General features: G+C 37.6%; 2 protein-coding genes across 2 annotated transcripts; one reads left to right on the top strand and one right to left on the bottom strand.

The window, feature by feature from the left end:
• The first annotated feature begins 4,552 nt into the window (after positions 1-4,552).
• On the top strand, positions 4,553-6,843 carry LOC122072600 (protein PHLOEM PROTEIN 2-LIKE A10-like). The gene has a single exon (XM_042636961.1). It carries the CDS (start codon positions 5,054-5,056, stop codon positions 6,320-6,322), a length of 1,269 nt encoding a protein of 422 aa, XP_042492895.1. The 5' UTR covers positions 4,553-5,053; the 3' UTR covers positions 6,323-6,843.
• A 4,106-nt stretch (positions 6,844-10,949) lies between these two features.
• On the bottom strand, positions 10,950-11,551 carry LOC122074837 (phytosulfokines-like). The gene is made up of 2 exons (XM_042639806.1): positions 11,342-11,551; positions 10,950-11,176 (listed from the first exon to the last, which is right to left on the bottom strand). Exons 1-2 carry the CDS (start codon positions 11,465-11,467, stop codon positions 11,051-11,053), a joined length of 252 nt encoding a protein of 83 aa, XP_042495740.1. The 5' UTR covers positions 11,468-11,551; the 3' UTR covers positions 10,950-11,050.
• Between the last annotated feature and the right edge of the window lie 998 nt (positions 11,552-12,549).

Consider the following 12,549-nt stretch of genomic DNA (forward strand, 5'->3'; position numbering starts at 1 on the left):
AGACTTAGTAATGTTGACTAGGTGTATGTGATTTAAAATGACTTGCATGGCATGTAGTGCATATGATATGTTGTGATTGTGTGGACTGTTGTGTGTGGTCCACCTCTCTACTTACTGAGCTAGTGAGCTCATTCCACGTGTACACCCCTTTTTAGATGATTTTGCAGGTCATGCATCTGAGGAGCATGGGGTGGGTCCCACAGTCGAGTTTCCTGAGGAGGACTGGTGGACCCCTGAGGAGTTTGAGCACGGCGTAGACTGCGCGTGTGTGAGCTGTGCTGTGGGACAGCGGTTCTGAGGCCGAGCTGAGCTCCAGCCTTGATACCGAGCCGAGCTGTGTACTCTGATGATTTTGATATTTTCTTGTATATACTTGATACTTGGACTTTATTCTTTTTGTGTATATATCATGCCTTCAGGCCCAAATGTATATAATTATGGTATCATCATTTGGGTATCAAGTATATGGAAATTATTTACAGGTAAAACTTAGTCTTCCGCTGATCTGATGAATTGATGTTAGTGTGTGTATGCTGTGGTGGAATACAGTATCTGATGATCCTGGCAGGTTTGGGTTAACCGGTGTTAACTCGGTCACCGCTCCGGTTCAGGGTGAACGGGGTGTGACAACAGTGGTTGTCAATCTTGAGTTCAAAGTTTCAGATGAAACAAACACTGATGATAAGAATTAATGGACAGCCCAGCTGAAAGTACTATTAGAAGGTAGATTTGTTTAGCAGGGTGAATGAAATGATCACTAAACAACCAAATAGTAAATTAACAAGGAAAAGAAGAAAAAAAGAAAAAAAGAAAAACAATTACTTGTATGTGGTAACCCACTTCCAAATCTTTATCTTCCAAACCACATGGGATTAGCTATAATGCTGAACAATTCCTATAACTTAAACTAATAAATTTTTGCAAAAACAAATAGAACTTAATAATTCATATCTCAATTAGTTTTCAATGTACACAGATAATACAAATTTAGGAAAATAATGGGAAAAAGAGGAAATAAGGGGCAGATAGTAATCAATACCTTTTAGGAATGTTCTTAATGTGAAAGGGAGAGAAGGACACAACAGAAGGAAAAAAAAAATGTAAGGGAGAGAAATTGTCTGAGAAAAAAAAAAGGGAAAGTTTTTTTGGTAGAAAGAAAATGGAAACTGGAAAGGAGGAGTTCAAGAAGAAAAAGGAAGTGGAAAAGAGAGGAGGAGAGATCATGGACAATCGGAGAGTTTGGGGGACAGAAGTTAAGAGGAGTAAGTTCAAAAGAAAGTGGGAGGAGTTTGTGAGAAATAAGGAAAATAGAGAAAATTATCTAGGAAAGTAGGGGGAGTTTGAGAGAAATAAGGATAAATTAAAAGAAAACTTACGAAATTGAGATAGATGGACGAAGACGGATGAAAGTGTGCGTGAGAGTAAGAGAAAAACGATAGATGGAGGAAGGGAGACGTGTCAGGGAGTAAGAGAGAAAAAAGAAATTAAAAATACTACTCAACTAAGGTTGTGTTTGGTAGCCAAGAGACGAGAAGAAAATAAAAGAAAAAAGTACACTTTTTGAACTTTTTTTCCTTAGGTTAAGAATTTTTTTTTGCACTTGGTATGTCTTCACCCAAGAGATAATTTTCCTCTTCAAATTCAAAATTCCTCTTAGGAATTGTGAAATTTTATTTTGTTCCCCCAAAAATTTTCTTGCCAAAAATATAAGAAAACATGAGAAAATATGAAAACATAATAAGACAAAAAATGAATGATTATACAATGATTTCCTATGTGTCTATCTCTCTCTTAAAATTCAATTTTTTTTTGAATTTTTTTCTTTTATTTTCTTTTCTTCTCATGGTAACTAAACATACATACTCTTTTTATTTTCTCACCATTTCTTCTCTTTTATTTTCTAGATTCTTTTTTCTTCTCTTTTCTTCTCTTGGCTACCAAACATAGCCTAAAGGAAAATAAATAGTAAACGAAGAAGAAATTATGAAGAAAGAACTCAAGCAAGACCAGTCCATCCTTAGCCTGAAATAGAATCGAAATCAAGTATACTTGGAATACGAAACAATCGGTATTTGGTTTGTCATCCATGATCCAACCCTTCTCTGTCTTTGGATTTTCTTTCTCTATTTCCCTTGTTGATCCCCTTTTTGAAGCCCATATGATAAGGAAGTGAGTTATACAAGTTACAGACCTCAAAACTCATAACTGAACATGTGGACCTTAAGGCCCCGTTTGTTTAGAGGGATGGGATTTTAAGGGGGTGGGATAATTGTACGAACTGTTCCATCCTCTTGGATTTGAAGTCGTTTGGTTATTTGGAGCAGGATTTTGCATCGACAACATCAAAATTTGAACTTTCCCTGTCGGCTTACCTGGCTCTCAATTTCTCCCACCCCAACCCCTTGCAAAGTCCTATCAAATTGGCAGGACTTTGCAAGGAAAGTTCGTTGAGGATCAATCTCAATCCCTCTGTGCAAAGTTCGCTTGTGATTACGAACTTCCATTGTCCCTGCAACTCATCTAAGAAAAAAAAAAAAAAAAAAAAACCATGGTTCCCTACAACTCATCTAAAAAAAAAACATGTGTGGGTTCCCTGCAACTCATCTTAAGAAAGAAAGAAAAAAAAAAAAAAAAAAGCCATGGAATTTCTGTCCATAAGAACCCAGGAAGTTTCCTGGGAGAGTCCCTGAGTCCCTGCAACTCATCTTTAAAAAAAAAATAATGAAATTTCTGGCCATGAGAAGATGGGAGAGCATGGCAAAGAGGATGAGAAAGGGGCTTCAGAAATTGAGAAAGGAAGAAGAAATTAGGAAGAGGATGAGAAAGGGGTTTCAGAAATTGAGAAGGGAAGAAGAAATTGGGAAGAGGATGAGAAAGGGGTTTAGAAATTGAGAAGGGAAGAAGAAATTAGGAGTTGTTGAAAGGAGTTTCAGAATTAGGGAGAGAAAGGGGTTTAAGAAATTGAGAAGGGCTCTGTTAAAATCATTGATTGTAGAAGGATTTGAATGGGATTTAGCTGCTCAAGAAGGTGGGAGAGGAGAACAAGGAGGAAGAAGAGATGAAAGGCAGTGATCGGAGGGGGAAGAAAAATAGAGAAGCTCGATCATGCAATCGGAGCCCATCAATTGTGGAAGAACAAGGAGAAGACGACATGCAACTCTTGCCCCAACCCTATTTCTTCAACTCATCATCCGCACACCTGCACCATGGCTTTTGCTTTGGCCACCCCCCTCTTTCTCTCCTACTTTCTCTCCTCATTTTTCCTCCCTATAGGCAACCAAACAACATTGGGGTGGAAGAGTTTTAACTTCCCCCTAACTTCACTTTTCTGTTCCTTACCCAGCAACGTGTGGGTCTCATCCTGATCAGTATCCCACCCCAATAACCCCTCTAAACAAACGGGGCCTAATGGTCCAATCAAAATAATCAAAATCTACCAACTACTTAATAAAGGACTCTGTCCTTAAATTCTCAATCTCTGTTCCAGTTGCTTGCTCTTCCATGTCCGAATAATCTATTTCAGCTTGAGATGCAATGGAAATCCTTTTGATATTATGATTCTATCGAGTGTCAGTCAAAATAAAAAACCCATGTTTGTTTTTTCTCTGGTGGGTCTGTAATATAGAATGTTTTTGAAGTGGGTGTTCATCGAGGAGAACATTGGATGTCAATCTGAAGCCTACTCCCCCTGTTTCAGTAAAAAATTTAATGGAAGTGGTTGCTGATGACCTCCTGACTCTAAATAAAAATCTCTAGTTTGTATCATGTATCATGGTATCATCCATCGTCCCCAATGGAGCAAAAAAATCTAGCCAAGAAGGCCGGCCAAAAAGACGCACGTGTGCATGCGTTAACTAAAAAGGAATCTAGAGTTCCTTACAGTCATAGCTGCAGGTGTGGAAGAAGCTCTCTAGCCAAGCCTTGAAGAATATCCTACTGGTGATGATGACAATATGAATATGAAGTTCAAAGGCGTCGAAGTCTACCATGGTAAGTTAGAGATTTCAAGAGAGAAATAGAAGGCTTTCAGGCCAGTACCATCTAACTTTACTTTGCCCCAATCTTCTTTCAATCTTTGAGCTTCTTAAGAGCTTTAGAGAGAGAGGGCAACGTGAGTAATGGGTAAAAATAGAAAGAGTGGGAGGAATGTGTGAGAGTTGGAGGGAGAGAAAGAGTTTTAGGGGAAAAAAAAAAAAAGAAAGAGTTTTAGTAAGAAAAGAAAAGAAAGAATTTTAATTAAAAAAGAAAATCGGATAAAATCTTTTGAGAGTGAGATAAGAGAAAGAGTTTTAATAAAAAAAAATGAAAGTGAATAATGGACAAAATCGTGGGAAAGTGCGAGAGAGAGATAAATAGTATTTTAAGTATTATAAAAATATAATAATATAAAAGGTATTAATAATTAAAAAAAAAAAGAGATAATAAAAGAGAAATAACAAAATTATCAAATGAGAAATTTATCATTTCGTGCTTTTATATAATAGTTCGATAGTATAATATACAAAGCCCATTACCCATTTCTATTATCTCTTTTTCATATTCGCTGTTCCACTTAACAGCCTATAAACGAAAGGCAAAGACCAGAAAAAACAGTTTGAGGCCCATAAGCAACAGCCATCAAGGGCCTCATGTGATGTGGCCCTTAACTGCTCTTTTTCCCATATCCGTCCTTCCCTGCAACAAGAAAGAAGAAGATAGGAAAGTATTGGGAAGACGATTATCTCAATTACCTGCAACAACCGCTTTAAAATCATCTAGATTTACAGGTTCTTCTTCTCATCTTATGCCTTGCTTAGATTCTCTCTGTTTCGATTTTCTATAACATTTTAATTGTCTCGCCTCCTTCAGTTTGCCCTATCTCCTAATCCTCAAGAAACGATACCCTCGCCCTCTGACGCTCGAAAACCCTAAAACGCCCAACTTTGTTTCATCCCTATTCATGATAGGTTAATGAATTACTATAATTTTAGCAGAACAAAATAGCCTGGCGATGGAGGAAGCTCCTCTACTGGTTTAATTTTTGGATATATAGGGTTATTCGATCTTCTTCTCCATGGAGCTGCAGTTGGTGCAGAAGGGATTGGATTTCTCCCGGAGAAGGAAGAAATGGCTTTTCCTACTCGCAGCGCTCAGCTTCACTGGTTATGGTGCCTACAAGGTATATTATTTGCCTTCTGTGGTGAAGAAGAGAAAGAGGTTTTTAAAGCTTCTTGGAGCCTTGATTTCCGTGGCCGAAGCCGTTTCCGATTCTGCAGAGACGATCTCAGTTGTTTCTAAGGACTTGAAGGATTTCCTTCAGTCAGATTCGGATCAAATCCCCACCAGTCTGAAGCAGATATCCAAAATCACGAGATCAGAAGAGTTCTCTGAGTCGCTGGTTCGGGTGACACAGGCTTTAACATTGGGGATTTTGCGAGGTTATCGCTCTGATGCGAGGAACGGAGATGAAGCATTGACCACTTCTGGCTTAACTGACCGTCTTATGGACAGGCTTTTCTCTACGGCTGGCTTTGGTTTTGCTTCTGTGGTTGTTGGTAGCTTTGCCAGAAGCATGGTCTTGGCTTTCTACTCTGATGACCAATCTTCCGGAGGTTCAAATCTCGACCACCACCAGATAATTCCCCCCTGTTTTGGCCCTGATTCGTTATCTCCACCAAGATGGGTAAATGTGTTATGCAGTAACAAGTGCAGAGAGCTCATCGCTGACTGCATCCAGCTATTTGTAAACACTGCAGTTGCGGTTTACCTTGACAAGACTATGGATATCAACACTTATGATGAAATCTTCTCCGGTTTGACGAACCCCAAGCATGAAAGGAAAGTGAGAGAGATATTGGTTTCTCTCTGCAATGGCGCTGTAGAAACTCTTGTGAAAACATCTCACCAAGTATTGAGTAATTCAAGTTCAAATTCCTCTTCCTTGGCTGTTGGTCTAGGGGAAGGTACAAACACTACCAGAGATGATGTTTCTAAGGAAGCAGTGGCAATGGAACTGAAAGAGAAAAAATCATTGGATGGAATTAGGGGCAGTGGTTGGGTTGGAAAGGTGTCTTCTACGTTGGCAGTTCCAAGCAATAGGAGATTCGTTCTTGATTTGACTGGAAGGGTGACATTCGAAACTGTAAGATCTTTCCTGGAATTTTTAGTATGGAAATTATTGGATGGTTTGAAAAAGAGTTACAACATTGTTCATGAGGAGGTTGTTGAGAGGGGAATGGAAGTCGTAAGATATATTAGTGCCAAGTCATCTGTTATTATTACTGTATGCCTTTCTTTATGCTTGCACATGGTAGGTGGTGCAAGGGTCTTGATTCCAGCTTAAAACTGTGGTCGCCTGCCACCCTTTCTGCTCATTGAACAAATTCATATCACAGATGTTGAAAGTTGTGTGGCTGGGAACTTTTCTGTCTTGCTCCAAATCCTCAGAAGGAATTAGGATTGAACCATTCCAATTGATAAATTTAAGGAGTTTCTCTTTTTATACTTTTGCCTAACAGCATTTATTGCATAAACTTCTACATGTATTCAAGTGTTAATTGAATGATAACTGAAATTTCGTTCATTGGGTGAGTGCTTCACAAGTTGCAACCCCATAAGGTACCAGGATCCTTTGACAGTCTACTTGGAGGGAAAGATGGAAAGTAAAAGAATCTCTGGACCGGTCGAAGCCTTTTATAAGGCCTGTTCAAGTTTGAAAAGTGTAGTAACAAGCAGACGGACTACCTAGATGTTGTATATAAGTCATTTTTTCCTTGTTACTTTTGTCATGATAATTTGTTGGCACTGCTACTTCTAATTTTGCTTTCGTTCATGTAGTGAAGATCCTCTATGGTATGTGGGTTATCAGACAGTGAGTTTACTATATATTTATTTCCAATTGTATAATAAGAGAGATGTTGACACGGTAGAAGTGTAGAGATGAGAGATTATTATTAAGTACCCTTAAACTGTTCGGTTGTATCTCGAATGGTAATAAGCTTGGATTTGTACAAATAATCTTGAAACTTGGTTCAATATATTTGTAAATCTGTGCTCATCTGTATATCTGTAGTTTTCTATGCCCAATTGATAATTTTTATTGTGTTCATGCTGTTGTCATCCAATATGCTTTCGTTTTTCCTATTTCTATGTTTAAATGCTTCTGAATTACCGAATAATTGGTCTCCTTGGCTAGCCTCCAATGTTGTATGCATGCAAACTATAAGATGATTTCCTCTGGTACTTGGTATGTTTTTTCAAGATATATTTCAGAACAGAACTATTACTCTTTGGTTTGAAGATGATAAATGCAATTAGAGCCGACCAGAAAACATGGTAACTTCTTTATTGGGAACGCAGAACATTGACATCCTGAATACCTGCGAACGCGTGAATTTTTTTAGCTATATTCCTGAAAGTTGTCTTTCTTGAACATTTACTTTGTGAGAATATTAGTTGCTTGCTATTTAATTTTCTTACCCACGCAGTTGTTTGCAGAGTAAATGTATCTGTAAGTTCAGTGCCACCTGATGTTTCTGCATACTGCTTTGACACAGCAGCAGGCCCCTCAAATGGTTTTTAGGGAGCACAGGAGGAGAAAGAAGTCTTGGACCAGGTATTGGACTTACTAGAGTTGGACTTTTAGTCAAACCATGTGCCTATTTGGTTTTTATTTACTTTGCGCGTAATAGATTTTAAGTTAAAGGTTTATTTTTGGGTGGATGCCCATTGTTTCTCTCTCTCCCCAATCGGTTTGTGAAAGTAATGTTTGTTTCTGCTGTGCCTTGTGGACTCACAGAAACAGGGTGAGTTTATTCATGCAAACTAGGTAGATTCTCTCTCTTATTTTGGTTTCCCTAAGCTGCTGAATTTGTTTTGAAAAATTCTAGGAGTTTACTACCTCTTGTTTTTCTTCTCTCTTTGCAGCAAAGAATACTGCTCTCTGCTGTTTGATATTGCTTTCAAGCCCTAATAGGAGTCTCTTGCTTTATTCTTATTCGACTAGTCCTAGAAACCTAGTATTTTACTAGGTTATCTTTGTAGCTCCGCCAGTCATTTTATTTACTGTTGAATATTGAGTTTTCTCCACCAAATGAGCCAAGATAAAACAGGCTAGAATAATATTTGTTAAGATACTGATTCTGTGAAGATCACGGCTCATGGATTATAGATAAACTTCATTTTTGTTAAGGAATGCCATTTACTGATATCTGTTAGTTGATAGTTCAAGATAGACAATAATCTAGATCACGATTGATTAGAACAAATGATTTCAAGGCAAAGCTGAGTCAGTGTGTAGGTTTACTGAACCTGTATAAATATTAATAAAGCAGGTCATCGGAGAGGAGCCAGATCCTTTTGGTTTTGTGGTATCTGAAACTGATTATAGAATGGTGCTCTAAATCACAAGCCAACCTATAGGTGGGGAAGTTAGGAATTGTCCATCTGATTTTGCTCGGCTTCCAGACTCCCTCCCGATTCCCCCCCCCCTCCCCCCTCCCCCCTTTTACTCTTCTATCCAACTCTGTTAAGGATTTAAGAGAGAAGCAAGATCATAGATCAATCCACTGACTGAATTATGTTTTGCATTCTGACAGCCTATGATGTTTATGGATTCGATCCAAGTAATCTCTTGGTACCTAAAAAAAGTTAAAGATGTTCTCTTGATAGATCGATCATATCCTTGATTAGACCTTTTCTGCTGGGTACTTCCCCATTTATAGGAAGGTTTTACTACATATTTTGAACAGTTAAGTTGTATACAAAGTTTTTATTCCCCTAATTGGTAGGCAGAAACCTCTTTTTTTAGAATTGAGTTCCATTCTAGTACATAGTTGATAGGAAGAAATTTTTTTTTTATCTTCATCATTTTATGAATGTGTTGTGTAAATGTTGATAGTGTGTTAGAAATTGCTCATCGTTGCTTCTATTTTGAGAATTCCCACGGTGAGGTCTGATAGTAAAGGTCATGGTGAATGATCTCTACAGAACACTACACATGCTAAAACAGGGGCCTCTCTTCTATTTTTTAATTTTTTCATTGAAACAAATTAAAATTTTATTAAAGAGTGGCCCACGCCTTCTGTTCTGCCCATGGTTAATATTCTTCTGTCAAAAACCTGGGGCCTCAGGGGCAGCTTGAACAACTACCCCTCGGTCAGACTGCCACCATGCAATCAAGATGGAAGAACAAATCTAAACGTGATCATAAATCAAATCCATTTGGAAAAACTTTCCTGCACCGTCGTTATCATCAACATTATCCTGATGGTATGACGGTATTAATTAAATTATATATTTAGAGCTAAAGACATCAGAAGGCGTGGGTCTCAGCAGGTGGATATATAATTTGGAGTCCCAAACAAAATCCGGTCCAGTCCAAATGGCCAAAGGCAACCAGAATCATCACAATGTATGTATCTATCTCTTTTTTATTTTTCCCCTCTTAGATAAGTTCTTGAGCTGACGACTGAAATCATCACTTAGACATGCACCCACCCACCCTCCCTCCCTCCGTCGCCCCCCACGAGGATAGTATTATTTCTGCGCACTCAACTACTCAAGTCTGTGTGACATTGGTGAACTCTTTTGACCAGGTAAATAAAGCTCATCCCCATAAAGACAGATAAACATAATAAGGCAGGAAGAAGCAAAAAGGGTAATAGTGGCCTAGTGGGAGTTCAACTTCCTCTCGACTTCTCAGCCTTAATGCATCTTAATTAAATAGAAGAATGGAATCTATTTTTTAAATAAACATTAGTTTGTGCCTTTCTGGTTGTGGGACAAACTGAAAACTACGAAGCCGTAACGTAAGGGTTTTTACATTTTATAATTGCTGTTATAATCAACTCAACACATCATCACAGCAGGTAAGGTAGCTCACGTGTGCTAAATCTCAAACGCTTTACCTAATACGTTCAGGAAAAGTATAAATAAAAAAGAAAATGAAAAATAATCCTCTGTTTTTCCTTGTTTTACTATCTGCAGAACGCGATACATGGACAACTTTAAGACCAACGCACCGGATGTAATAATCCTCACCGAATCTTGACCGTTGATCTCCTTGTTGTCCACATATCGCGTTCTGCAGATAGCAAAACAAAGAAAAACAGGGATGAGAAAAACAGAAGATTTTGATCCAAAGAAAATACCCTTTCTCCAGGTTCCAACTTTTTTTTTTTTTTTGGGTAAAACAGGCTCCAACTTACGTTGAGAGAACTATTGGGTATCCATTATCCAATTCCCGCACTCTGTGCCTCACGAGGCTAACCAACTAGAGGATGAGTTTTAAGTTTAACCTACTTGTTTAAAACTCGGTTATCCAACTCGGTGTCGGCCCAAGTTTCTGGTTGGTTTGGTCCTCTAACTGGGTCCTTTGAAAACGATTTACTTAGCACATAAGCGGATTTATTTGGTCGAGTCATGGAAATTTGTGTTTGTTTGTTGGTACCCAAAATGCATGGTTGTTGCTTTGTTAAATAGGTTTCAATTTTGTGTGTGTTTTAGAAATCCCTTCACCGTGGATGAAAGTAAACTCGGTCCTAGAGTTGACCAGGCATGTCCCTGATGGAGTTACTTGGATCAGCTATCTTCCGAGATAATTAGTTGAGTTTCCTGGTTTCAGAACACTTGATTTATTAATAAGAATTCGATATTGTAAACTCAAAAATTTTCCAAAGGACTAATTCGTCTTGGAATTTGTAAGGACTGTACAGAAGAACTATGCAGTTTCTCGTCTGTTCCATGCTAGAAAAACCCTTCTTAGTAATTGCAGGAAACTCCAGGCTTCGTCAGGAAGGGTGGGGGGAAAAACACTCGGAAAGAAACCTAATCATTTCAAACTTCTATAGAAAGGGCATAATAGCCCTTGTTTATCATTTACGCACAGGGCAACTGAAACGCCAAAGAATATACCAAGAAAAAGGGCGAAAAAAAAAAAAAAAAGGTAGGGTACAAGGGAGATGAAAATATATATAACAAACTGATTTAGTATTAATATTTATTAATATTCACAACCCCAGTAATAGCTAAGGAAGTGAGACATCATGAACGCAGAAGAACATCATCATCATCATGGATTTGCATCCTGTGTGTAGATATAATCAGTATGAGCGTTAAGGGACCTTCTCATCAAGCACTCCTCCTTCCCGATTCCATCACAACTTTCAAGCTCGTCCGCGTTCTTTGCTACTGGATTCTGTAATAAAGATCGAAAGAGAAAAATAGAGAAATCAAAACCCAGAGAAAATTAATAAAATAAAATTTGCATGATAAAAGAAAACCCTTCTCTTAATTTTTTATCTATTAAGAGAGAAAACGAAACAGAGATGATTTGGGTAAAGCAAGCAATGAATCAACCTACCGCATGTTTGGTTTTCACAAGAGAATCATTGGGAAGAGCAGGATCAGGGCGAGCGGCCGTACATGTGAGCGAGGCGAAGAGGATAAGGGCTACCAAGAAAAGGGTTGTTATGCTAGTCTTTGACATACTTTTCTTCTCTCTGCCGCTTCTGATACGTTACAACTTCAGTGGGTGAGGGGATGAGTGGAGCACATTGGCGTCTCTTGAATGGTGAATTTATAGACATCGAAAACGTAGAGAATAAGGAGAGAGAGGTCAATTCACAAAAGCGTGTGACCTAAAGAAAGACTTGCTATCGAGAGAAAAAAAAAAAAAAAAAAAGAGAGAGACTAGGAGATTCTATAATTAATGGTGACCACAGGTCTTAAACTTATCGTTTCTTTTATCGCTGGAGATTCGTTTCACAAGCCGCCATTTATAGCGAGAGATATAGAAAACGAGAAAAAGGGAACACTTCCTAGTTTAAAGAGACTAGGGAGGACTTTTTAAAAACACAGAGATTAGGGAGGATATGTTTGCCTAGTAGGACCATTAAACACTTTCTAGAGATAAAAAAAGAAAGGAAAAGAAAAAAGGCCGGATAGCCGTGAGATGATGATGAGCGTAGTACAGACTCTACAGACTAGAGGCCACTGATGATTTCAAGGTTTACAGAGTGGATGTTGTGTGGATAAGCGGAATAGATCCCTAATATCTATCTATTCGGTATTTTCCTATAAAAAATAAATAATCTTATCTTTAGCTCTCTTTGATTTGATTTCTATTTGTATTTTTTTTTAATTTATTTCTAATTTTACAAGTGTTTAGTATAATTTATAGCACTTATTTTTATTTATAATAAATTAGAATAAATCACAAATCACAAATTATTCTCAAGTTATTTATGATTTGTAGCAACAATTCATTTATACTGATTTTTGCATTATTTTAAATGGGCACATGTGCTAAACTACTCAAAATCAGAGGTAAATAAGTAACTTAAGTATGTTTTATACTTTTCTAATAAAAACCCTTAAATCCTATCATCTCTCTCGTTTGAAGCTTAAAGCTGAAGGTGAAACTTGAAACCTATTTTTTCATTATTTAATCTATTTTATAATTAGTAACCAAACAAATATTATTTGTGGTCCATAATTTATTGTCATAAATAATTTTTAAAAATAGATAAAATAAATACAAATAGAAATCATACCAAAGAGCCTTCGTCA

Source organism: Macadamia integrifolia, chromosome 3 (genome assembly GCF_013358625.1).
Source record: "Macadamia integrifolia cultivar HAES 741 chromosome 3, SCU_Mint_v3, whole genome shotgun sequence".
In the NCBI taxonomy this organism is placed as follows: domain Eukaryota; kingdom Viridiplantae; phylum Streptophyta; class Magnoliopsida; order Proteales; family Proteaceae; genus Macadamia; species Macadamia integrifolia.